Source organism: Astatotilapia calliptera, chromosome 17 (genome assembly GCF_964374335.1).
Source record: "Astatotilapia calliptera chromosome 17, fAstCal68.1, whole genome shotgun sequence".
In the NCBI taxonomy this organism is placed as follows: domain Eukaryota; kingdom Metazoa; phylum Chordata; class Actinopteri; order Cichliformes; family Cichlidae; genus Astatotilapia; species Astatotilapia calliptera.
This window is the reverse complement of record NC_137438.1, coordinates 13,455,847-13,482,658: the sequence shown is the minus strand read 5'-3', so window position 1 is coordinate 13,482,658 and position 26,812 is coordinate 13,455,847. Positions and strand designations below refer to the sequence as shown.

Genomic DNA, 26,812 nt, shown 5'->3' with positions numbered 1-26,812 from the left:
GAATTTATTAAATTTAACGGAGTTAGAAGTTAGCAGGAAGTTAGCTTGCTAGTTACCACCTAAACATGATATAGCATATTCTGACTGAGAGATTTCTGAAAAACTTAAAATGTACAGCTCTGCTATCACTTCCAACATAAATGAAGACAGAAAACTAAACAGCAGTGACATTTGTAGGGTTACTGAAGTTGGACTAGCTGGTATATAATGATGTGCTACCTGATCACTAGCAACACAGCTATGTTAGCATAACATAAACACAGTGAAACTGGAAGATGAACGCTAACTTTTTTTCACTCTAAATGGCAACGTGAGGGTTCCTGATGGTTATGGACAAATGCAATTGCATGGCAGGTAAAAGGACCAAACTTCAGTCAGGAGAACAGCTTAGTCATTAATATACTGAAACAACATGGGAATAGAGCAGCTGTGAGAGAATTCAACATTAATGAATTAATGGTACGGAAGTGGAGGAAGCAAGAAGAATGAGTTAAGTCTGACTTATCAGACTGTTTTGTTTCACTTAATGCGCCATATAATTCAGTGCGCCTTATGGTCCGATACAAAAAGTCTGTCATCGCACTGTGTCATATTACTGTAGCTGACATACTGTATTCTGTGTCTTTGCATGAGTGTGTGTGCTGCGTTCGTCTGATTTTCAGTGGGTGTAACAGTCAGTACTGACCCTGGCAGCCCTCCAGCCTCCATCACATTCGCCAGTGTGACATCATTTGACCAGACATCATACTGCCATTTCCTCAGGCCCAGCACGCCACACAGCACCCGTCCTGTGTGCAGGCCTACGCGCATGTTCAGATCCACCTCTGTGGCCTCCACCACCGACCTGCAGGGGGGGAAAGAATGATTTAGAACTACTTGAACAAAAACCAGGACAATTTAACATTTAAAGCATTTTTCTTTTATTGTTGTTGTTTTCTTTTCTTTTTGTTGCCATATAGGAAGCAGTGTGGCTGAAGCAATGATAATGCTGGGTAGTAAAAGATGCCCAGCAAATTTCTCCAGATTACTGAGTGTTAACAACACTAGGTTAGACTACAGTGACCTTTAGCTCAAACTTAAAGAGGATAAATTCTCACAACAAGGTCTTATTAACATCTGCAAAGAAGTATAGCTGTTTCCCAGCAGGAAACACCACTAACTGGTATGGGATGTGTTGGAAGAAATCAGGCAACCATCTACCAAGCATCAGTGATAGCTGTACAATGAGGTTAAATGTTGGTGCAGAACCCAAAATATATTAAAAGACAATTCCACCCCCTGCCACAACCTGTTTACCTTCCTGCCATGTGGCAAGCCAACCAGAAACATCTGCTGTAGCGCAACCACATTTGAGCACAAGAGCCCTTTTTTAAAATTGCTATTTTTGTGGATATTGTTTTACAGCCTCGTGTTAGATTATGATAATGGAATTAATCTTGAATCTTAAAGTTCTGAATTGTGTAGCAAAACTGATTCAGGGTTGCTACACGAGTACAAAATCTTTGATGTAGAGAGGCGCATCTGTAATCATACGCTTCCAACACATTTCAACTTTGTTCCAAAAAAAGCACAAACTACTCAATGCGCCTTCAAAAAAGTTTATGTTCACATGTATGTGTTTACAATATGAATGCGCATGTGTGGATCACCTTCCCTGAGTCGTACTGTGGGGCAGTGACGAAAAAGCAGGACTTTTCCAGAGCCTCTCCTCCCTGGTAAATCACCTAGTAACCTGTGGGAGGTCACCCACTTCAGATGTGAGACAGTCACAGACGAGGAAGGAAATTGAGAATGGCAAAGGGTTCACAAAGTGTGTATTTGCGTGTGTGTGGGGTGGGTGTGTCTGTTTACAGGATGGCAGAAAAGAAAATGTGGTTTGCCCATAAGGTTGAAGAAGGGACATCTTACACTCACACGCATACTGAGGAATGCGTGTGCATGGCAGCACCTGTCCTTTGAGATAAAGGGCTCCCACTCCGGCATCCATCCTCCCAGACAGAGCGGTGGGGCAAAGAACATGACAGGCGCAGGTTCACACAGGAAAGTGAGGCAAAGGTTCTCCGTGTACGTGGTGTCTACATGCTTTTAGGGAGAGGGGCGGAAACCAGGGCTACGTGCAAGCAAGTGTCTTTTAGGTTCCAAATGAACGAAAAAGAAGTAAAGGGAATAGATTTGGAAGTCAACCAAATCTATGTGGTTAGAAATTGTTTGGATTGGAATATATACACACTCAATGTCAATCACATGTTACAAAGGTCAGCTTTCTAGGTTACCTTTGTGACAGGTGTTTTGGCAGCAAAAGGGGGACCGACGCAATACTAGACAAGTGGTCCTAATGTTATCCCTGATCGATGTATATTACTGTTGAAGCAGGTAAGAAGTGCCTCAGTTTTCTCGGATTTCCTAGAAACTGTTGTCATAGAAGCAATGCACCGAAAGCAACTTAAAAGGATAAAATTGTTTTCTTCTTAAGAAACAATTCGGATGATCACACATTGTAGAGTAACTGTTGACTTCTGGTCCTTCCCCAAAACAATCATAACAAAGACATTTTTGCCTGCATGTCAGTGTGTGACATACGCAATGGTATCAATCATATCCAGGCCCATTTCTACACAGCAGTGGGCATGGTCCGCCTTGGGTTGGGTCAGTCCTGACACGCAGTAGTAACAGTCCCCCAGTATCTTTATGCGCCTGCAGTGATTCTCCTACAGACACAAAGAGAAAAAGAAAGATGAGCAATGTCAGTGAGATTAGAAAAATTTAGTTATTTTGAGTGTATACTACACATATCTTTAAATGTATCTTTGTCAGGTTTAATGTCATTAAACGAATCTTTAATTGTGTGGTGGCACATAATGATTAACGTAGCTGCGTTTTTACAGCTCTGTACACTGGAAAAGATATGAGGGGGATAGAGACAGGTATCAGAGGGTTTATTGACCCTTTTCCAGCATGAGGAGAAAGTAAAATACCAGCAGAAGAGCACAGAAAACAATTGTTTTACACATAGGACTGAACTGTTTAGACTACCTTGCTAGGTTAGCAAGGTAGTCTAAACTGGTAAAGCACTAGTTAGTCAAAATATTTAACTTATTGTCTAACAGGTCCTCCATAGTGTAGTGGCTTACACATTTGCCTAACTATCAAAAGATCCTGCTGCCCAATCAAACATGCAGAGCTACTCATTGTGGTGATCCCTTGTGAATAAAGGGATCACCACAATGAGTGATCCCTTTATTCACTCATAATACCGGGATTACTAAAGGAGTAGCTAAAAGTAGCTTTTCCTTTTATTTAACTTATTCTCTAATCCTGTTTTACTTACTTGTGTTTTCATTTTTTCTCTTTTTAAATGTCAAAGCAGTTAACATTAGCTAGAAGCTAATGAAATTCTTAATTTAACTCAATTGAAAACCACCAGTAGATAACCCTTGTGGGGGGTCAGCTTAATCCTAGCACGTCCCTGATTTTGTAAACTACTGGCACTTGCCCTGATATACATTTACCTGTAGCCATCTTATTTGATGGCTCTATCATTATTACTCTACACGGAGCATGACTCCTAATTGTTCTTAGATAGCATGGTCAAATTTTTCTGTGACGTGAGCTGGTGTGACTAACTTTTATTTCCATCTGGATCGCAGATTTTGTAAAGTTTAACGCCCCATAAATAGCTAATTATGACAGGAACCATTGCTATTTTAAACCCTTTCTTCTGCAGAAACTGTATGGAAGCTGCAGCTGCATTTCGATTCATTTTAATCAGATGTGTGTGCTTGTGCTACTGTTTGTGTATTTGTAGTTGAGGCCAACTCTAATTGCTCCGACATGCTCTTGAAGTAGAATCCCGCCCCCACATTTCCAGACAGATCCGCTATTTGTCACAGTGCACATTGTGCACAAACTCAGCAATGGTGCCACACACACACTCACCAATGCACACAGACACCTTTACAGACACACAAATCCCCACTCAGACACATACCTGCAAAAAAAATGCAAAAAAACAGCTGCATGGTAACTTGCACACATACTGTACTGCACACGATTTAGTGGCACACGCAGGGTTTCCTTTTGGCACTGTATCACACAGAGTCATCAGAAAATTGCAATGGAAGACCCTACAAAGCTTAGCCTGCAGGCAACCTCTGACTGACAAGCACACATGTGCACACACACAAACACACACATTCATATATACAGAAGATTCATGACAATTGCGGGGTAAGAGGCAGAGATGAGAAGAGAGAAGATGGGGTGCTCTGGTTTTCTGCTCACGGGAGCAGAAAGATTCTGGCGTGGGAGGATATGAGAATTCAGAACGTGCATGATTATCCCGGCACTCGGAAGAGAGAGAAGTGTGCATGTGCCTGTGTGTGCGTCCATGTCTGTGAACAGAAATAATCTGCTCACAGCAAACCATGTCACAAGAGAAAAGTATCTCTGTTTGCTTTGGGAGACACATTTAGGAATAAAGCTACCTGATTCAAGTGCAGACTTTGTGCCTCTGTTTTGCTTGATGCTGTCTTCGCTATGGTTAGGTGAAGGTTAGTGTTAGGCATGTGTCTGTTGTGGTTAAGTTTAAGTTGAGCCCGCAGGGAACTAATGTGTTGTGTAGCATACAGCAGCCAGACAGGCTCAGCAGCTGTGACAGAGCTGGTTTGAAAGAGAATTTCTCCCTGGCTAACACGACGGGGTATAAATCTCAATTAGGTTGCAGCTGCAGCTACCCACAAATGCTCACACACATGCACCCAATATATCCTCATCACAAGGTTTCTATATAATGGCTTGCTGAGTTTCAAAGCGCTGCTAGCAAGACACATAACTCGTATCTTGCTCTTTTCACCCTCGGTCTATCGCTCTCTCTATGTTAAGCCACGACTGATTGCTGAGATACAGAATGAGCTCATGACGGATAATCCTGCCCATCATGTGACTTGTGTGCGTGTCTGCATGTAGAAAGCAGGAGTAAACTGTCTCTTGGCCTCATGGAAGAGGTCAAGCATGTGGTAAAGAGTTGAGTGTGAGTGCAATATCTTGGACAGGACTGACTTCTAATGGTACAGTCTGTTTTCTCAAGGCCACAGCCTCTTTGTACCTACCAGAGGCCAGAGAAGTGCTGAATATTAGCAACAAATGTTACAGGAGCAGTGACCAAAGCACCTTGTTTAGTATAATGAAAAGATCATAGATCAAATACATCCATTCACAATGTTAACTCTGCATGTTTATAATGACTATATACAATCATGTGACAAAGAAAGTTCTTACAGGATTCTGTGCAGTCCTCTGAAAAAGCTAAGTACACCCTCTGATTGAGTAGCTTGTAGAACCATGTTTTGAGGCAGTAACTTGAAGTAATCATTTACTTCATGACTTTATAAGTTTCTCACATTGTTGGGAAGGAATCTTCTTCTCACACACACATTAACACTCCACCTCCTCAGCCCTGCTCATCTCCCCTCTGTCTAGAAATCGATACTGTCATCTCTTCCTCTCTCAGCCTCCCAATTCCTTCTCTTTCTTGACTCCCTCCTCCTCCTCCTACATGTCAGTTAACCTCTCCAGCTTTACTTTCACTTTTTGGATCAATACATGACTTGGCATAATAAATGAGCTCCAGGACTAAATAATACATTTTGTTTTCTTGGAGGCTTCTTCGGAACAACGTGCTGAAAAAAGGAGCTCACCAACTGTTTGGACTCGCTGCAGCCAGCCTTCCTCCCTCACTGTAGGCTGTGAGTGTGATGGCTCAGTGACATTACTTCTTTTTTTTTTTAAAGCTACTTTGTTTTGCAAGTTTCACCATCCCATATACTTGCCTCACTGCAACTAAAACCACATAGACTTACAAACACAACATTTGTATGCAGATTCCTCATTTTATTGATTTTTAAAGAGACAAATCCACCTCTGCAGAATGAACTTTTGCATATGCTGTAAGAAGTGAATTTTCTGTTTTTCTATGACAAAGTAAAACGTAATGCTGCATTAATATTCTAAAAAAGGACTGTTCATATGAGAGGCCTCAGTTTGTTACAGCTGACGTAGTTAATAAGGAAATTGTAGGTTTCCCATTAAATTGTTTTACATATTTTACAATTTCAGTTTTAGTAATATAGAAAATTAATGGTACAGTGAGACGGCATCACTGACGACAGATATGGTAAATGGACTACTACGGTCACAAGTTACTTGAAAAGTAATCAGTAACTAATTACTGATTACTTCCCAAAAGAGTAATCCCGTTACTTTACTGATTACTTATTTTCAAAAGTAATTAATTACTTAGTTACTTAGTTACTTTTTAAAAACACCATTTACAACCTGAAGAGGTGATAAAGCGATAGATCTTTCAGCCCAATTCTACTTTTTCTGCATAATCCATCATACAAAATGTAATCAAATGGAAAAGTCTCTTTTTAAAACTTGTTTTATTAGTTTTAACCTTTTAACTTTATGCATGAAGCAAAAATTTAATTATATGCAACAGTCTCTGACTGGAAGAAATTTGTTTAACATTTAAACTTATTTTCTGCACATTCCAGCACATAATTTTTTTTTGTGTGTGTTTACACTCAGTCTTTCAAATAGATGCAAGTAAAACACAGCAGAAAATAAATAAAGTCAAAGACTCAGCAGTCCTGTTGCTCTATTTTCACCTGTAAAACAGGAGTGGCGTAGGCAGAGGTTTGCCCTGGTGCAGGTGTGCCGCAGCGCTCAGTGAAAGAATCCGCGAGTTTCATTTATGCGGCCCTGATTTGTAATCGCACAGCTCCGAGATCAGGTGAGAGCTGCGTGATCAGGGTGGTGTGGCCATAAGCTTTTACACTGATTAATTGTAGCATTGAGGTCATTGTTTAAAAAACTGCCTATTACACATTGTTATTTACTATTTAAAATACAAAAATTTATAGCATTATATCACTGAATTACTTCAAGTAGAAAGTGCATTATTACATGGCCCTATTATTGTAGGGTCCATCTTACAATATAAAGTGCCTTGAAGCGACTGTATAAATAAAATTGAATTGAATTGAATTGAACATGGCCTAAGATAATTAACACTACTTAACAATATGAAGTTTAGGCTACACACATCCTTGTCCTAATGATTGTACACAAGAGTTTTCTGTCAGTCAGAGATGGGCAGTAACACGTTAAAAGTAACGTGTTACTGTAATCCATTAAATTTTTTTTAAGTAGTGAGTAAAGTAAGGGATTACTATTGCAAAAAGTAATTAGATTACTATTACTTTCCTGTAAGCACGCTGCATTATTGCATTACTAAAATGTGATTTTGTTTGTCAGTGTCTCATGACAATGATGTAAGCACGTGCGACGTCCATGGCAGCAACAGACATGTATAGATCATTAATGAATAATATGAAGTGCAGCAGAGAGTACGACCATGCAGCGTTTAAAGCTTGGATGTACTTAAATTACTCAAAGTTTTAGTCCATAAAAAGTGACAAAAACATTATCATCCGCTGTACATTCTGCATGGGAAGAAAACTTCTTTCTACAGCGAAACATTAACCTTCAAATCTGAGCAAGCACCAGCACGCTGCCACAGGAATGTGAAATTCACAGAGAAACCCACGGATGCCCCCACTGACATGATCACTGTGGCACCAGGCAAACCTCCACCCGCCCTACTCCTGCTAAACAGGTGAAAATAGATTTAAGAGCGACAGGACTCAGTGCTGCTGAGTCATTGATTTTTTTTTTTCTGTGTTTTACTTGCATCTATTTGAAAGAGTGAGTGTAAACACAAAACATTATTTTATTTTATATGCTGGAATATACAGAAAATAGGTTTAAATGTTAAACAAATTTCTTCCAGTCAAAGACTGTTGCATATAATTTAATTTTGCTTGATGCAATGTGCATGAAGTTAAAAGATTAAAACTAATAAAACAAGTTTTTAAAAGAGACTTTTTCATTTGATTCAATTTTATATGATGGCTATGCAGAAAAAATAGAATTGGCAAAGGTCTATTGCTTTACGTATTCAGGTTGTGTATCATGTTTTTAAAAAGTAGCTAAGTAATAAAGTAATTAATTACTTTTGAAAATAAGTAATCAATAAAGTAACAGGATTACTTTCTTGGAGAAGTAATCAGTAATTAGTAACTAATTACTATTTTCAAAGAACTTGACCAAGACTGCTGTCAGTGCTTAAGTGTTAACGATAAGATGACACCAAAGCTGGTGAAAGAGCGCTTGACACAAAAAACACTGCAGAAAAATACACAGATAGAAATGAAGGCTACAAGCCTGACTGTATATACTAACAGCATTTTTGTTAACATGTTTTCTTTGCAGGTGCTTGGAAAGAGCTGATGTCATGTTACCAGCGGTGGATAGCTGTTGCTGGTTTGGGCTGAAGTTTGTACATTCTTGTCCTTTTCCATGGAGTAAAGTCTACGTAATGTTCACGTCTCCATTACTCAAAAGTTGTAAACCGCTTTCCCATTTTCCGACTATTTCCAAAAAAAAATTAAATAAGCAGATTATAGTAGAAATCCATCTATCCGTCCTCTTCGGCTCATCCTTATCAGGGTCACGGGGAGGCTGGAGCCTGACCTGTCCAGGGTCACCCAGTCTGTGGCAAGGCTAACACAGAGAGACAGACAACCATTCGCACTTACATTCACACCTATGGCTAATTTGGACTCATCAGGTAACTTAATCCCACTAATTATATGTCTTTGGACTGTGGGAGGAATGGTATATACCAGATATCAACACAATTTCGATCTGCTCCTCACGTGTTAACCTCTTCAACATGTCAATGGCTGTGAACAAAGGCAAACTTGTAAATAACTCATGAAAGAATAAAGTTACGTTGAAACCAAGCACACCATTGTTTTTCTTGTGACATTACCAATATGTCTGATGTGTCACATGGTACTCTTCCTACTGATAAAACAAAAGTTGTATCCAAGATGGCCGACTTCTAAATGGCCACCATGGTCACCATCCATCTGGAAGAGTTTGCCCCCTCATATATACTAATGTGCCACAAAAAGGACTTTAATATCACCAACCATTCCCATGTTATTACGGTGTAGCCATATAAATGGCCCATCCTGTATACAACAGCAGTTGAAGTGGATCCGGCATTAAAATATGTACAGCAACTGTGGGAAGATCAAAGCAATTTAACAGGTGTGCCCTGTATACAGTGAACCACCAAGATCGCTGCCAGGAGTGCAGCTCAGCTTGATTGTCAGTGCACACTCGAATATCAGAACAATTGAATGAATGGCTGTGCAATGCTCAAACTCTCACTTAGCTACAAAGTGTCATTTAGTTGTGTGATGGACTAAAAAAATGCCTTCAAAACTTTTTTTTCTCTTTTTTTTTGTTATCCTCCTTAATGAGTTGCTGATGTCGCTGAATAACCAATAAGAAAACCGCATTACCTACACATCCCAGCATCACCCTGTATATACTGACTGAATGAGCCAGCGCAAGAAGTCAGGCCAATCATTCACCTAATTATTTTTTCACCAATTAACCAACTGGCTCTCTCTGCACTGAAGACTGCAAACAGCCAAATGGGAGATGACGCACTCTTGTGGAAGAGTTTGACAGCAAGCTGTCGAGGATATGAATGGCTAACAACATGAATATCTGAAGTGGGGAGAATGTGAATGCTGTTTCTGCCACATATACAAATAATAAAACCACTAATGCCTTTCATATCATCATTTTTGGTCTATTTTTAGTTTATTTGTAAGTCTCATCACTGTCACCAACTGTGTGTTAATGCAAACAACTCGTGATCGAAATGAATAAAGTATTAAAGCAGCAGATTACAGTCAGCACTTTGCTTCCAGGCTCTGAGATCATCACTCCTCCAAATATGCTATATATTAAATTAGGGAGTAATGAGTAAAATATCTCTCCCGGAGCCTGCAGGTGGATGATGTTGACGAACAGCACTTAAGAGTGCAGCAGTATTTGCATGTCAGAAGGAGAGATGGGGAATCCTACAGCTTAAATAGGCCACCAAAAGTGGAAGGATGTATTTTCTAAGTGACATGAGGAGACTGGAGCATAGTATGTGTGTCCAACTAGAGTTTCCTTCTTCAACTACCTCCCAAGCTTACATCCATTAATAAATTATTGTTACTAGTTCCAGTAATACATGTTACATGGGCTTGGCTAGCTCCCTATCACTGGAAGCTAAACAGAAGCTTGACATAAGTTTACTCTCTGTGCTGTGGAGACAGTCTGGCCTGAGATTTGGTCCCACTGTGGAGCAGTTTATAGTACCTTTCAGACTGTTCTCACCCAACAAAATCCGTAGTTGGTTTCTACCTACAGCAATTCTTGTAACCATGTTGAAAAAGAAAAGGCCACAAAAATTAGTAAATTTCACTAACTTCAAAAATACATTAATATACTGCTCGAAAAATATCAAACGGACACTCTTTAATCAGAGTATAGCATCAATTCAGTTAAACCTCAGGGATATCGATCAGGTCAGTGAAGTAGCAGAGAGGTTGTTAATCGGTTTCGGCTGCTTTGGTATTAATTTATTGTTGGACAGGTAGTCCAATTTCACCAGGATACCACATCAATACATGCTATTACCTGAATGTGAAGGTTTCAATCAGAAATAGACTTTTGAGGGTGGCCTGAGGGCCTGACATCCTCTAGTGGGCCCTGTGCTCACAGCCCGGCACAGTTAGCATTTATGCCGTGTGCTTTTCAAGGGTTCAATTCAGTTCCATTCAATTCAAATTTACATTTGCATAGCACGAAATAAAAACAACAGTCGCCTAAAGGTGCTTAATATTGTAAGGTAAAGACCCTACAATAACAGAGAGAAAACCTCAACAATCAGACGACCCACTTGGCAACTGTGGGAAGGAAAAACTTGCTTTTAACAGAAGGGAACCTCCAGCAGAAACAGGCTCATCTACTGCAAATGTTTGGGGCTAAAGACAGGAAGATCGGTTCACCCTGAGCACATATGGACAGATGTGAAGGAGTCTGGAGAAGCCATGGAAAACATTAAGCTGTCTGTATCATCATTCAGTATGACCGCTATGGTGGTGGGTCAGTGATGGGCTGAGAAGACTAACAACAGACCTCAAACAGGCTAGGTAACAGCACCCTGACTGCCATTAGGTATCAGGATGATAACTTGGACCCGGTTTCAGACCCCACACTGCTGCAGTGGGTCCTGGGTTCCTCATGGTGCATGGCAATGAAACCTGCACCAATCTCTGGGACATTATGTTTTGGTCCATCACTGGTGTCTTTGAATTCAGCTCTCTGCAGATTGATAATCAAGATGATGAATTATTCAATTATTATTTCCATCCTTTTAAACCTAACACATTACGCAGTCCACATGGGTTAGATATCCAGCATGTGTTTTTTCCCCCAATTTTTTCCTTTAGCTTTTTGAGTAAAGCATTTAATTTATTTTTTGTGGGGGATTTTTCATCTTGGTGCTTTTAGGGGTTGGGTTTTCTATAATGCTGAGTGCACATGAAAGGATAAAATAGTTATCCATAAATCCCTTCCAATTGTGCTCCTTGCTGCTTGTTAGACTGCTGTTGCTTTCACTGCTAGGTATTGTAATGACAATTGTAAATTGTAATTTACTGCATAATGTGTAAGTGCTCAGGGTAACTGAGTTACAGTTTTCAGTTAATAAGATCAAATGCATTTCTAGCACCTCTTTTGCTAGCTGTGTAAATAGATGACTATTTGATGATGTATCTTCGGTGACACACCAATATCAACAAGTGGCTACCATATTAGTGAAACTCGGACATTTGAATCTGACAAAGTGGAATTCTGAGAATGGAAGAATTTACAGCCAGCAATTGGTATTTAATCTCAATCAACTGCTCTTGTATCCTGAGAACAGGTGTCACGGGGTGGAAAGAGACAAGTTACCTAGGGTTTTTTATTGTGCATGTTTTGCTGTGTTTTACTTTTTTAATATTTTAATATTGTACAGTGTTTTATTTTTATGGATTTTATTGCATGTTTTTATGGTATTCATTGGAGGAGCCCAATAAGAGGGATGGGAGACGAGGAGGCAAAAATGGTGGAGTGAACTGTATCAGGCGGCGGCGGCAACAAGCCCAGACGGGGCTGGTAAAGGTTGGCGTGCAGGACGTGGGAGAGCAAGACGACGCCAGCGAGCAGAGAAGCGGAGGGAGCTGTTCTGCTGCTGGAATAACTGGAGGCCAGATCACGGTGGGGAATCAGTGGCCAGAGGGACAGCGCCCTAACTCCCACGGCGAGATGGGCTGGTGCCGGTTGGCGTGCTACAGGAAAGCGGCGGGCAGAGTTAAGAGCTCTGCCCATCTGGGGTAAGTCTCACGACTTATCCAACTACAATAACCGTAGCCATTAATAAGAATAGTGACTGTCGCTGCCCCTCTCTTCCAAAACCCCGGAGCGGAAACACTGATAGGACGGCGAGGACGCCGCCGGGTTTTCCCTTCTTCTCCGATTGGCTGGATTTTTAACTTTTAGTGACTTTTACACCGTGGCGGACGCCACTGGACTTTTAATGTTTTTGTTTTATTGATTTTTATTGTGAGTTTTCCCTGGCCAGGGTTGTTTTAATTGCTTTTGCATTTTTAACTGTTTTGTATAATAAATTATATTTTAGTGACACAGTTTTTAATTCAGTGCATTCCCTTGGCTGCTCCACTGCTCCGTCCATTTTTGAGGAGTGTTTCCCTTCTAGAATAACACCTGTGTTAAATCACAATTCCATCCTTTACACAGGCTTAATGTGATTTTCATGGTCTTTGCTATTAATTAAGTATAGATAGTAGCCAGAGAGGAAAGGGAGAGGACTTACTGTAGCCAGTTCATCAAACTTCCCAAAGAGTTCATTGAGCAGCTTGACCAGTTCCTGAGCTGTACACTGAGAAGCCAAGCTGGTGAAACCCACAATGTCTGCAAACAGGATGCTGTCGAGACAGAATGAAAAAGAGATTTTAATCTAAAGTGAAGCGCTCAGTTCACGATGACAGCTGATTTTGATTCCTCCTGCTCTCCCTCCTGTTCACCATCAACCAAACATGTTGTGGTTCTCAATTCAGTAAAAAAAAATACACTCAACAAGCAAGGATGGGATATGTTAACTGTACAGAGCAATGTTTTTCTTTAAGAAAACAATACCAACAGATCACACAGGAGCGACAAATTGACTAATAGTGAGCAAACAGCAAATACTATAATCCAATCTCTGATAAGTGAAAGCATCTTTTAGGCCAAACACTAAATCAATTACGGAGCTAAATTGCCTGCTTCTGGCTAGCTGCTGAAGTGGGGTGGAGGAAGGTGTTGAAAGCTACTTAGCCCCTCATTCATTTGCTCAGAGGCAGGCCAGATGGCAGCAAAACAAGGTGTTATGGATCTTATTGACTCAGTGGAAAATCACTGCTCTCGGTGGAGTATAGGGATCAGAGCCGGCTTGTGCTGTGTGGAGCTGATCATAATGGCCTAGGTTTACTTTTATAGATACCGCTTGAGAAATAATGACACATGTTTTCCCCATAACCTCCAGCCTGTGAGGTTTTTAAGTAGTAATAAGGATATTATGCTACATGTGTTAGGCCTTCTATTCTTTTGTGATACCTTTTACAGTGGCAGATTGTAGTTTGATTTAAGACAGAGGTAGGCATAATCAGGCTTCTAGTTTACAGTCAAACAACAGCTGCTTGCATATCATTTAGCAGACTGAGCTAATTTTAGCTGCAAGAGTTGATTAAAATAGTTTTTTTCTTTTTCAAATGCTTCTGTTGACTAATTTCTAAGGAGACCTGTAAGATTAGTCTTAATTTCTATCATACATTTACTGTTCCTGCATCGTCATATGAAACATGTCAAACTTCAAATAACGAGGTAGGGAAATAGTAGGGAAAAAGAACTCGGTTTAAACAGGAAGAGATCTCTGGAAGAACCAGGCCATTCATGTTAGTAATCTTGGGCATTCCTGTTCAACCTGTGGGTAAACCTTGACAGACTGTAGTTGCTAAGCAATGTTCTGGATGAGGGAGGGGAGGTTCAGTGAAGAGGAACACCAAACCTGACCACTAGGGATAAAATGGACCACAGATTATCCATTTTATATAAACAAATGACCAGTGCTCTAGTTTCTGTGTTTTCTCAAATGTTGTTAAACGGCTACAAAAACAGTCACAGAACAAATAAGACTACACACCAGACCAATTACACGATGACAAAATGTTTTTTGTTACACAGGCGCACACACATTCCCCTCAGTCACTAAAATGAGTGAAAGCTCGATAGCATGAGGAAGGCCTATTTTCTGCATCGTGACTGAGTAGCTGCACTCTTTTTTTGGCAGTACACTATAGTTCTTGAGGAGTCTGATGTATGCAAAGCTCGGATCACGACTGCCGCTCGACAGAAGCGCTCCGTTGTGCCATTTATCTTTGAATGGTGCTGTGCTGCAGATCGTGCTGATGTGTGTTGGGGGCAGTGGGGTAGAGAGGAGAAGGTGGCAGTGGTGCCGGAGCTAAATAGGTGTATGATCAAACGTTCTCAGGGTCACATCAAAAGGCGGACCAAATCTGGGGGGCTGTATGTCTCTGCTCTGGAACATGGAGGTGTTTTGTTTTTTTCTTTTTCTTTTTTTACTGCCATGTGTTTATGTGTGTATGTGTTTCCAGCAGCTCCCCAGAGACGAGCGGGAGCATGCTCGCTGAGCACAGCCCCATGATGTTTGGCTGAGTGCCAGTAGAGGCTGGTGAACAGGCGGCGATGTTCCTGAGATGTGAGTGAGTGTGGGAGCCGAGCAGACAGACAGGCAGACAGTATGAGCAAGAAGAGAGTGGGGAGGATTGTCTCTTGACAGGAGTGCTGTTGATATGCTACCTAGTCCTCGACTCCTACCCTCAGCAGCACTAATACAGCTCTCCTATTGTTTTTACTGCCTCGTTGGAATGTAATCAGCTCAAAGTCAAGCCAAGTTCTCACACACATTTTTCATTACAAGCGCATTAGAGCTGGCCCATCCAATAGCTTTAAAAATTCACCTGTAAATATTAGCTGCTTGATGAGTAGATTACTTATTAATGATGTAAATTACAAAATGTAAAAAAAATCATAAAATGTTCAAATCAAACTCTGCTCAGATTATTGTTTTTTCTGCACAGCCAACAGTCAATGAGCCCAAAAGATGTTTAATTAACTTACTATATGTCTCAGATAAAGTTAAAAAAAAAAAATTCCAGATGTTTGAAACTTATAGTTTGGACTGGATCAGGTGAAGTTGAACCATTCCTCAGGGCATTTTCACACCTATACTTCAATTGCTTTAATCCAGATCAATTGATCAGTTTATTTGTTTTCACACAGAGAAAAATCCAACTGAACTCCAAGCAAATGAAAATGATTCCCTACAAACCACGTGAGAGTGTTAAGTCTGCTCATTGGGCAGAAGCAACAAAAGTAAATACAGGAAGAAAGTATTATGTTCTGGACTTGTAGAACATGGACAATTACAACTGGCACAGCTAGTTGCTAGCCCATGTCTATGGTACTTGCCTGCATTAAGAACACAAAGCATACGTGGTTACTGGACGTTTTTTAGCTCAAGCTTGCAAGGTACACCTGTTAGTCAGACAAATAAACTGCTCTCGAGTTTGTCTGGACCACCTTTTCCAAAGGGTCTCGACGCAGTTGTTTTGGTCCAAATCCAAGTGTGATTACTGTGTTCACACCTGGACAAGTGAACCACACTAAGTAGGAAAACGAATCAAAGTTCGATTTCAACGGACTAAACACCGCAGGTATGAAAACGCCCTAAGTCATGCTGTAATAGGCCTAGGATGCTGGGGATTTGTCATGATGTTGTGGACATTCATTCCTGTTAAATTCACATTGACACAAGTTAAAAATATTTGAACTTCAGTTAGCTTGCAGTCCTTTGCAAAAGGCTGTCAAATGGGAGTCTCCGATAGATGCCACTTACAATTAGAAATGGACGACAAGTTCACTGATGGCATTCGAGGGGACCCACAATCGTATGCTTCAACTCCACTTTTATAGAGATGAAAAGGTTTGGAGATAGGCAAGAGAAATCGTTGATCATATTTCACTATACTTGAGTCCAGCTATTGGTTGTACTTTTCATATAATGGATTTACAACATGACTGCATAGCGACAAATAACTCAATAGAAAACTTCTATACTGATGCACACTCACCATTATGTTTAACTTCGTCTGTTTTGTTCTTTATCCATTTTACAGTCATGCCCGTTATTATCTTGCTTGAGTTTTAACACTGTTTGTATAAGAAACATTCTTGCACTGGAGATCTACTGCCTCTTAATTGCAACACCTTTTGTTAGTGAGTTTTGAAACTGAAGTATTTCATCTGTCATTTTGTCTCCTTTGGTGCGATAGGGTGCAAACTTAATCATTACCTCACTCTAGCATCTAGCTCTTTTAGTTGCTCGATGGGACCGCTGTGTTCGACAGATAGCTGCTAACAGTATTTTCCCATTGAAACAGTAGATTTTAGGGCTCCTTTACAAATGAAACAGCTGCTTGCTGATGCTGAAAATGATCCCATGAAACCAGTGAGTGTGAAACTAAACAGCTCGAAAATGAGCTACAAATAAGCAACAAAAATGCGATGGGAGCTGGAGATACTCTGTTTGATCACTTAATGTTAAGTTTGACCAAGTCTGCTTTCTCAAACTTTTCTGTGTTGAAATTGCAATTTAACAAGCCACAGTCATGTGAAAAGGACATTTCCACAGGATTCTAACCAGACCTGTGAAAAACTGAGTGCATTTTTACTGCCAGGAATTAAGAGGGTAAGTAGCAGTCAAGTGTTGTGTGCCACGTCTATAAAACCAGGGGGTTTGTTCATTTGCTGGAGCATTCAGGTGGGTATAAATACAATGCCACAAACAGAAGTGGAAATACCAGCAAATTCATCATCAGACTTTGCATAGTTTAGAGAAAATGCAAAAAATGCAAGGACTATATGTCCGACTCTACACGCTCATTTAGCATATTTAATGTTGTAGGAGAACAAGAGGCCAAAATAAGACCAAAGTACCAATTTTAAAACATGGTGGTGAGGAGAGGTGATGATTTGGCCTTTTTTGAAACTACAGGACCAAGACAAGCCATCTGTCTGACAGCTAAAGCCTGGCTAAAATTGACTAATGCAACAAAAGACTGAAAAAGAAAATAATCAAGGTTTTGCAATGGCTCAGTCAAAGTCCAGATGTCAACCTGACTGAAATTCTGTAGCTGGACATTAGAAGAGGTGCGCATAAACAAATGCCTCTAAACCTCTGTGAGCTGAAATAATGTTGTGAGGAACAGTGGGCCAAAAGTCCTACAAAACAATGTGAGAGATTGATGAAGTCATACAGTAAAAGATCAAGTCATTCAATTTATTGCTGCTAAAGATGGTTGTACAAGCTAAGCACATGGGGTGTGCTTAGTTTTTTATAGGACTGTATAAAAATCCTGTGAAAACGTCCTTTTTTAGATGACTGTAAATAAACTTGTGTCTAACTGTTAAAGGAACTTTTGATTTAGAGTCATAAAGATGTTCCAGTATGTGCCCTCATCAAAATGATCTCACCAGGGCTTCTAATAAAAAAAAGCTCAGGTTTTAATCTGTTACACTTATGTTTAAAGTATCGAAAATATCTGTTTTTAAAGCAAATTTTTTGCATCTGCAATATGTATGTGAGGCAGGAAAGACAATTATTTTTAATCTGTTTATGGTGGCAACAGCACTCTGCATTGCCCCCTGTAACCTTTATGCTGCCTGATTGCATCTGCGTTAATGGCTAATATTAATTGCTCTGCTTCTATTCTTGACCTTGACGTCACAACCAGTGACACCTGGATCAAAACACTCCAGTCGCTCCGCACACGTCTGTGGTCCACAGTTGTCATGACACCCCCATACCTGACATTGTCATGACGTTGGATGTAGATCTTATGAAAGATCCTCTCAGGCGGCTTCAGGAAGTCCTCCTTCATCTCCATGGCAACATTCCTGGGCAGTAGGCTCATTAGTAGACGCTCCTGAAGAAGAAAGGGTTAAAAGAGGAGAGAAGGATATAAAGTGTATTTTTGTATTCAAGCATAATAAGTCATTTTGTATTGCAGTTGCAGATATCTGCGAGCAAAAAAAACAATCACAAGGAGGCTTTTTGGCAACCAATCAGGGAATACACATTATCCCAAGAATGCAGCAGCTGCCAAAGGATCAGCGACCAATCTCTAGGCTTGCATGAATGGCAGTTTAGCAAACAGTTACACACCAGCTTCCATCAACCTTTAGCAAAAACTTTTTTTTGCTAAAGGTTTTTCCCTCATTACCAGTAGTTACCAGGTGGTTACAGACTTTTCTGTGTGCCTAATTCACTTGACTCCACATTGTCACATGTGCAAAATGGCAGACAAGTTATCATCACGTGTTTAGTGGTCATGTGACTGAAAAACCTTAATAAATCTTTCTTTGAGTACTGCCACCAGTATTTCACCAGACTCAAATTTTCCCATGCACATATCAGATTTAATGTATGTCCAAAAAGTAGCCTTGCTGACAGGCTACTTTTACAGTGCAGCCAAACATGGAATGGTGGCTGAGTGTAGGTTAGTAAGCTAGTCACTTAGCCACTTAATTAGCCCACAGCTAAGGCTAAGGGGTTTAAAAATCATAGATGTTAGCCTAGTGGCTAGCTTATCCACCTAAGCTAAAGTAGTTGTTTGTCGTGGCAGATAGTAGCAGTTTCTCAGGCACGGCTGGCTGCCGGCGGAGCTCACGGGCGCGTCACTGCAACTCCCCCTGGCTTCTGCTCCGCGGCTGCTGAGTGAGCCCTCATCTGGGACTCTCCTCAGCTCTTTCTGGGACAGTGGCGCGGCTGCCCCTCTGTTGGTCTTCCTTGGTCTCTTGTGTTCTGGGGGCCTCTGGATGTCTGGAGTTTTGATCTCCTCCATACCTCCCCCCCCCCCACACACACACACACACACACACCCTCTAGCAGATCATTACATGAAGGAACCTTTTTAAAAAAACAAGCGCGTCCATGCTCACAGGTGTACACACGGGTGATCACACCCACAAACTACACCCTTTTTGGCTCCTACCTCAAAGCACACTGTGTTCTGTTGATCTTATGTGCTGCACAATAATGTTTAATATTTAGTATTTACTGTCATATTCCCATATATCATTGTGATGTTGTTTATTCTATTACTCTTGTTCTCTTCTGCTTGTTTTCTTTTTTCTTTCTCAACAGGTGATCCAGGTGATTGATATATGCATTTTCTTTTCTTTTTTTCTGCCCATTCTGTTGGTTTTTGTTTTTTGCCCTTCTCCCCCGTCCCTCTTCTCAGCTGTTTCTCTTTCCCTCTTTCTTTCTCCCCTTCTTTCCCCAGTCAAGTCTGTCCCGTATTCAGCAAGTGAAAATAAAATAAACAATAAAAGGTGAATCAAATGGACCATTATGGCAAGGCTTGAAGAGAAAAAAAAAAAATAAGCAAGTCTTAATATAGAAAAAGCATTTACACAGCAGAGAACACTTTGAGATTCAAGGGGCTTTAAAACAGACACCCAACTGGTAATAAACATAACAAAGGAAGTAACAAAACCTTCCTTCCTGGTTTGGTGAAGTAGTGTCTTTGCAACAGCGCTTGCTGCAATACCGTTAGAATCCCAAACATTGCTTATTACGTGTTTCATTTTCTGACTTTCACAAATGAAATATTTTTTGGTTATTATGGATGACTATTTTTCCAGCATTCTTCTATGAATTCATTCATGGTTGAAAAAGATCTGAGTATGGTATGGTAGTTTCATCCAATTCTCTGTCTAATTATCCCATTGTACAATACTTTCTAGATATGCATGCCCATGTATGTCTAGAATGCAGCCCAGAGAACATTTGAAAGCTAATTTAATGACTTCATCAACAACATCCTTTCAGCACAGGCATAAAGTGGCATTTACACCTAGAAGCAGATTTGTTTTTGTTTGTGTGAATAGTCTCAGTTGCAGCGGCATGAAGTATGCTTGAAACTCTAGCAGGATGTCAAGCGGTTGTAAATGCACAATGAATCATCAGGCAGCTATGGTGAATAGCTGTTGAGTGGCAGGGTTATAAAAGCAGCCAGGGCTCTCCCGTGTCTCCCTCCAACTCTTTTTCACATAATACTTCCATTCACATCACTGCTCCTCACCTGAGAATAACACAAAGAGATACTGGAGAGCAGCTTTTAAAACAGCCATCATTCTCCATTATGGAGTCTGAGTGTGAGTCTGTCACTGTGTTTGTGTGTGCACGCATCTTTCCTGTTCTACATGTGTGCAAGGTGCACAAATCATGATGACAACAGTCTGAATCGTTTTTTGTTCCGTGCTTTGTTAATGTATTTGACTTATGTGTAAGACAATAATTGATTTGATTGATTAAATAAATAATAATTTATTAATGTCTTCCACTTATCTGGAAGACACCTGTTAGATTCCAAAGTGGATGCAATGATGGAGTTGACTCTTGAAATGCCAGAAAGAAGTACAACCGTTATTGGCTTATTAGAAATATTTCAATGCAAATTTTACTTTTACATTGCTCAAAAACAAAGTTAACTTTTCTGGGCTTTTTTTTCTCAAACCAGAATCTAGCATGCATAAACTTCCAGAGCTTTAAAAAGAAAAGGTGAAAGTGAAAATATCAATAAAGAATGTACAAGAAACTTTTGTAGTCTGTATCTGATTTTTACTTTCATGACAACTGTGCGTTTTCTTTTTTTCTTTTTTAAAACATTTTTAAAAACCATTCAAGTTCAATTAAGGCTAAAAACCTCATATTGTTTGTTGTGCGATGGCTTTGATCGAAAGCTGGCTGCTGACTGCCAGGGTGCCATCTCAGCTACATCAAGGTCTGCTTGCTGTGTTTTGAGTGAATTTACAGTGTGATATTTTTGTGTTTCTTAACAATAATTAACAGGTGTAGTATGTCACCACCTATCTAACCAAGTTTTTTCAGCATTACCTGATAATTCAAGAAATCTACCTTATCATCACATTAGGACAGGGGTGTCGAACTCCGGGCCTCGAAGGCCGGTGTCCTGCAGGTTTTTGATATCACCCTGGGTCAACACACCTGAATCAAATGATTAGTTCATTACCAGGCCTCTGTTGAACTGCAAGACATGTTGAGGAGGTAATTTAGCCATTTAAATCAGCTGTTTTGGATCAAGGACACATCTAAATCCTGCAGGACACCGGCCCTCGAGGCCTGAAGTTCGACACTTGTGTATTAGGATCACTTCTGGGTTTAAAAAAACAAAATATTTTTGACACCAAAAACACTGAACCAAATATTTCAAAGTCTTCAGATTAGAAAAAGCTATTGGGATGGTGTTCATTAATAGGCATTCGTCACTCTGCAGTTTCAAGACTTGATGTTGACATGACTTGCTACAGTAAGCCATCAGCTCATGCTAGCAAGCCTTGTTAGAAAGCTGCATTCATAGACTGTAGACGTGCAATGCTCAGACACACATTCTATATCTTTTAATTAGTGCTAAATAACATAAAATCCTTAAATGTCATTCAAAACTGAAGCAAACACTTTTTCTATTTTCTGTATGACATGAAAGTCAATATTATTTATCAGACACTTCGATTTAAAATGCTCCTAAAAGCAGGAGCATCACAAACACAGCACAGAGGTCCACTTCACGGAGTGGATTAGCAGTGATGAAGCCTAACAGACAGCTATGGTTTGCAGTTTACCTGTCAATTAAAGCAGCCACACCAATAATTCTTACCAGAATCCAGATGGACAAAGAAAGCCTCTGTACAGTTATTATGAATGCTTTTAAATTCTGTAGTTTCCAGCAGTTTTAAAATGGGAATCTATTGTGATTGACCTCCTTTTAGAATCAGCCCCAAGTGGTCATGCCAGGAACTGCAGTTTCTCACTTTCTCACACTCGAGGTTGGTGCTCATCCCAACTCAAATTACTTTTTTTTTTGTTTGCTTGTTTTGTTTTTGTTTTGTTTTTTCATGGCCCGTCAATGTCTCACACTTTCACTGATATCATGGAGTGTACAGTAAATATAATAATAATGATGATGGTCTAATCTGTCATTACCTGACAATTTCCAAAGTCAAAAATGAACTCCAATGCTTTTCAGTGCTCAATGGATGAAGCCATAACAGATATTGGGTTCCTACAACAGATCCATCTCCTTGACAACTGAGCCCACTCATGAAGATTGATGAAGGCTGCGGGATAGAGCAGAAAGCTTCAGACAATTCTCACGAGTGGACCTTGTGTCAGGACTGCTTTGTTGCAGTCACTGGCAAATTAAATATTCTGCCTCTCCCGGCTTGTGGGAAGGAAGAGGAAGCTTCACTATTGAACGGGGAAATCAATTCACCGCACAAGAAGTGCAGCGTGTAGTCCACACATGTTCAAGAGTCAGTGCAACTCGTAGAACCACCTGAAAGCAAACGCTCATTTGACCCACGTGATGGGAGATATTCAAGCCTGAGATGTTTTGCTCATGAGCACATCAGCAGAAGCCTGGTTGCTGTCTGTTGATAGATCCAAATCAGGGTTCTGCACATCTTTCTCTCAGTCAGATAAAATGTGACCTTTATTGGAGTAGGAAGGCCATGAAAGCAATCTGCTTGTGTAATTACCTGTCAGAAGGGAGGCTGTTACTGCTGAGGAAAACACAGCATATCATCATCTAATCTACAAAGCACAGGTGCTAAGTGTGCACGTGCACTTGCAAATGTTTGCTATAGCAAAGGTGAGATTCATATTCAGGCATATTTTGTACTGTACACGAGACAATCAATACTCTATAAATCAGTGGGTTTCGTGCCCATGGTGGGTGGGGAGGGTGCTGTGCAAAAGAGAGTGTTTCTGGTGTGTTAAAGTTGCCTGATGGTTCCACAGTTAAATCCATGTAGGTGTATGCAGAGGGGGTGGATGGTGGCGCTGGTGCATGTGCCACAGTAATTGTTCTTTCCTTAAATAGCTGCTGTCATAGTTACTGCGTGCCCGTGGGCAGGCTGTGAGAATACATTGGCACCTGAAACCTTCATGAAAAAAAAGAAAGGAAAAAAAACAACAACAAAAAACTCTTCAAAGACTGCAAAGGTTTTTATGAACATACGCGCTGCAAGATGAGCTAAAACGTGTGGCCGCTGTTTTCTGAACACCGGTGCGTCCGTGTGTGCCGCCTCACCTGCTTCTCGTTTTCATCCTCCAGCCTCAGTCGCTCCTCGATGCAGTCGCGGGCCTGCAGGAAAACTTTCCTCTGGGTGCGTTCAGTGAAAATCCTCACAAACACCCCTGACAAGTTGACACTGGTAAAGAGCACGGCGTTGGCCACCAGCTGCACAGACAAGAACAGACATGCCAAACAAAGCTGGCAGCATCCAGATGCTGTTTTGAAGACGACGTGTGTGTCTGCTGTGCATACTGCTAGATTAGATCATGGGACAGATTCAATGGCAGACATGAAGGTCAACACAGGATTAAAAAATTAATGTCAGGTAAGCATCAAAAGCTCTACAGAGGAATGGCTGGCAGACAAAGTGCATTATTGATAGAGGTTATCGATCCCATCCGACACCTAATTTGGAGATTGAACCCTGTAGTCAGTCCATGTCTTTGATTCTCAATAGGGTCAGAGGTGAAAGCTCAGACATGTGTAACCCAGCACAGCTGCACGAGTGATACATTCTCTGTTCTGTGACCAGCAAATTACAACCTCTTAAACAAAAACTGCTTTAGTCCAGTTATAACCAAACAGCTTTAGCACGATGGCTTCCAATTAAGGGGTTGAGACAGAAGATAAATTTGATGTGTGAGGAATGATTAACAGGAAATTCAATTTTCCCAGATTAGCGGGTGATTTTACACCCTCGGATCTCTAATATGAAAACAGAAAAAAAAAGATTGCTCTTTGGTTGAACAAGTCATGAACAAGTTCATTAGACATTGCAAAGGCCATGAGCTGGAAAGGTTAGGAAAAACTTCTATAAGGGTAAATGTATTTTTCCAAACAGGTTTCCTATTTAAATAAAGGGGAATCCTGTACTTATTCTGCACCTTCATCTCGTTGTTATGCTGATGCATTAATATACAGGGAAAAGTACTCAAAAGTTGTGGTTAGAGACTGGTCCCCGGTGTCCGGTGTGGTATAAACCACAAGAATACCCCGCAAAGACTACAAGTATGTCATCTTAGTGGGTACCTCCTCAGTGATGAGCTGTTTATACATCTAAAGGTGCAGTAACATTCTTTTCCTGAGTGTGTTACTTCTGATAGGTCAGGACCTTTGTTCTACTCCACGCTTATTGTTTGGTGAACACTGCGTCCTCCACACAAAGATTTAGCAGTGTTGTTGTGCTGTGAACTGGACAAACAGCAAACACAGCTTCACAAAAGATAATTTTTCATGGAACCATATTAATAAATACCCTTATATATATTTAAGGCTTAAGGATGTGTTTTTGGTTTGTTTGTTTGTTTGTTTGTTTGTTTGTTTGTTTGTTTGTTTGTTTGTTTGTTTGTTTGTTTGTTCTTACTTTTATCTACAATCTAATTCCTTGTCCTAGTGCTGAGCTGTATGTTGGACCCTGTAGGATCAGTGTTTCAGCATTGGCGGTTGAACAGCTCCCCCTCTACTTCATTACTGCTGGTGCGCAAAAGTGAAAGTGCTCGTTTCCAGCTTTACAACTACAGTGCCTCGCAGCTAAAATCGATCACTGACAATGTTTTTAACCTTTTCTCCTCCTGGGAATGTTGAGTAAGCATGCCGCCTCCCGGCACCAGTCTACATTCATGCGGTTACTTCGCAGTCCAACTAGGAGCTTCCCACGCAGCACAGGAGCGAGCTGCTTAAGCACACTTGGACAGAAGTTGTTGGAACTCAAACTCGCCACCTGCATACGGCCATTGCTTAAGTGAAGACACTGTTAAGCAACCGACTTGGATGGGTGACTGATCGGGGTGCGGATGCAGCACTTACTGGTCTCCATAGCCTCTGCTTCCTCCCCGTCACCGACGTGGCAATGACGATGAAGTGGGATGCCGCCAGCATCACCCCGAACAGCACGGCCAGCAGGGTCCGCACCGGCAGCAGCACGTAAGCCACGAGAGTGACTAGCATGAGCTGCCATACGCCTTGCTCAGGGGCAGCGGCATTCACCAGCTCCGACGTGCCCAAAGCCAGCGGGAACGGGCAACAGAGCAGCGCGAAGGTGAAGCTGAACAGCAGGGCCAGCTTCGCTATCTGCTGCAGCTGCGTCACCTGCAGGTACTTGACATTGGTGACGATGAACAGCGACAGGAACACCACGCAGTGCACCGGGCTGGAGCCCTTGGACAAGGTGAGACGCGGGCTGGACAGCAGCTCTACCAGGGACAGCGACGACGCGGCCACGATGAGCACAGCCAGCGCTTTGAGGGTGGCGGTCTGCTCCAGTTTCAGGTTGTAGTTCTGGAAGAGAGCCTCCAGCTCCTGGCTGTTGAACTCGTCCTCGCAGGCGATGGCACCCAAGGGTGCACCGGCCGGACAGTGACCCTTCCTCCGCCGCGTCTTGACTCTTTCGAATGGCATATCCTCCATGTTCCGGCCATTCATGAAGCGGGGATGGCGCACGAGCCGCTCAACTTTTAGGGAATCGAACCGGCACCATCTCCCGGTTCGTGCGTCCCGGATGTCCGAGGTTCGGGGTCGGCGCCACAAGGAAGAGGGTGGCAGTGGAGGATACAGCAGGGCGCAGTGCGCTCTATCCACAGGTTGACGATTGTTGATCTGCCGAGTAGCCCGACTAGTGTGTGCCGCACGCCCCCCCCCCCCCCCCCTCTCTCTCTCTCTCTCTCTCTCTCTCTCACTCTGTCGCGCTCTCTCTCTCTCAGACCACCTGCCTCGTTTCACACAGGGTAACCAGCAATCCTGCGCTTCAGCGGGGCTCAGCGGTTGGGTCACGCTCGTGGTGATAATCAAAACACATTACCACGAGGTTCAGTGGGCATCATTCAATACACACACACGCACGCACACACGCACAAAACAAAACAAAACAATTTAATCATCCTTTTCCCCCGCGTGCACTTTCCCCATGTGAGACACGGAGTAAACATTACATTCTGCACCGCGATCTTCTCCTGCTTTTCATTCACTTCGGTGAAATGTCAGCGGCTGAGTGAGAAGACAGCGGCAGAAACAGCGCTGGTGATTTCCCCTCGCAGTGTCTGCAGTCATAGCTGATGTAGTTCCCAGCTATAAATAGATCAGCTGCACCCGTGGATGTTCCAATATAGCAACAATTTGGTCTTTCCCGCAGCTCCACACCTCGTGTGTTTTATTGCAGTCAAGCGCCAGTTTTACACAGATAATTAACAGAAAATGATGCTTAGGCAGACAAGGTGGTAATTCCGCAGAGTGATAATAGCCCGAATTAAAATCTAAATGTGGCGCATTTTTGCAGAAACGTAAATATTTATTCGCATCTTAGTGCATTGCGCTGTAGGTAATTTAATTTGAGTCTGAGTTTGCACTTCAAGTTTCGAAGCTCTTGTCCACAATAATAGGTGGGATCGTGGTACAACAAGCGTATCATTATCGCTAAACAAACACAATGCAAAAACAACAGGTAGCGCTTCATAACACTCATCACTCAATACAGTTATTGTACAGCTCGCCAACATTTAACGCGGAATTATTCTAAATGTACCTTTCTGGTTCATGTTAATGCTTAGAATGAA

General features: G+C 41.4%; 1 protein-coding gene across 1 annotated transcript in view; it reads right to left on the bottom strand.

Annotated features, from left to right (window-relative positions):
- The window catches only part of LOC113008884 (adenylate cyclase type 1-like), a 71,706-nt gene extending 45,442 nt beyond the window's left edge, over nt 1–26,264 (bottom strand). Inside the window, exons 1-6 of the mRNA XM_026146766.2 lie at nt 25,071–26,264; nt 23,280–23,429; nt 17,971–18,089; nt 12,857–12,968; nt 2,581–2,708; nt 686–844 (exon numbers count right to left, since the gene is read on the bottom strand). Of these exons, the coding sequence (XP_026002551.2) occupies nt 686–844; nt 2,581–2,708; nt 12,857–12,968; nt 17,971–18,089; nt 23,280–23,429; nt 25,071–25,685 (1,283 nt within the window). The 5' untranslated portion in view covers nt 25,686–26,264. The remainder of the gene's footprint in view (nt 1–685; nt 845–2,580; nt 2,709–12,856; nt 12,969–17,970; nt 18,090–23,279; nt 23,430–25,070) is intronic.
- Between the last annotated feature and the right edge of the window lie 548 nt (nt 26,265–26,812).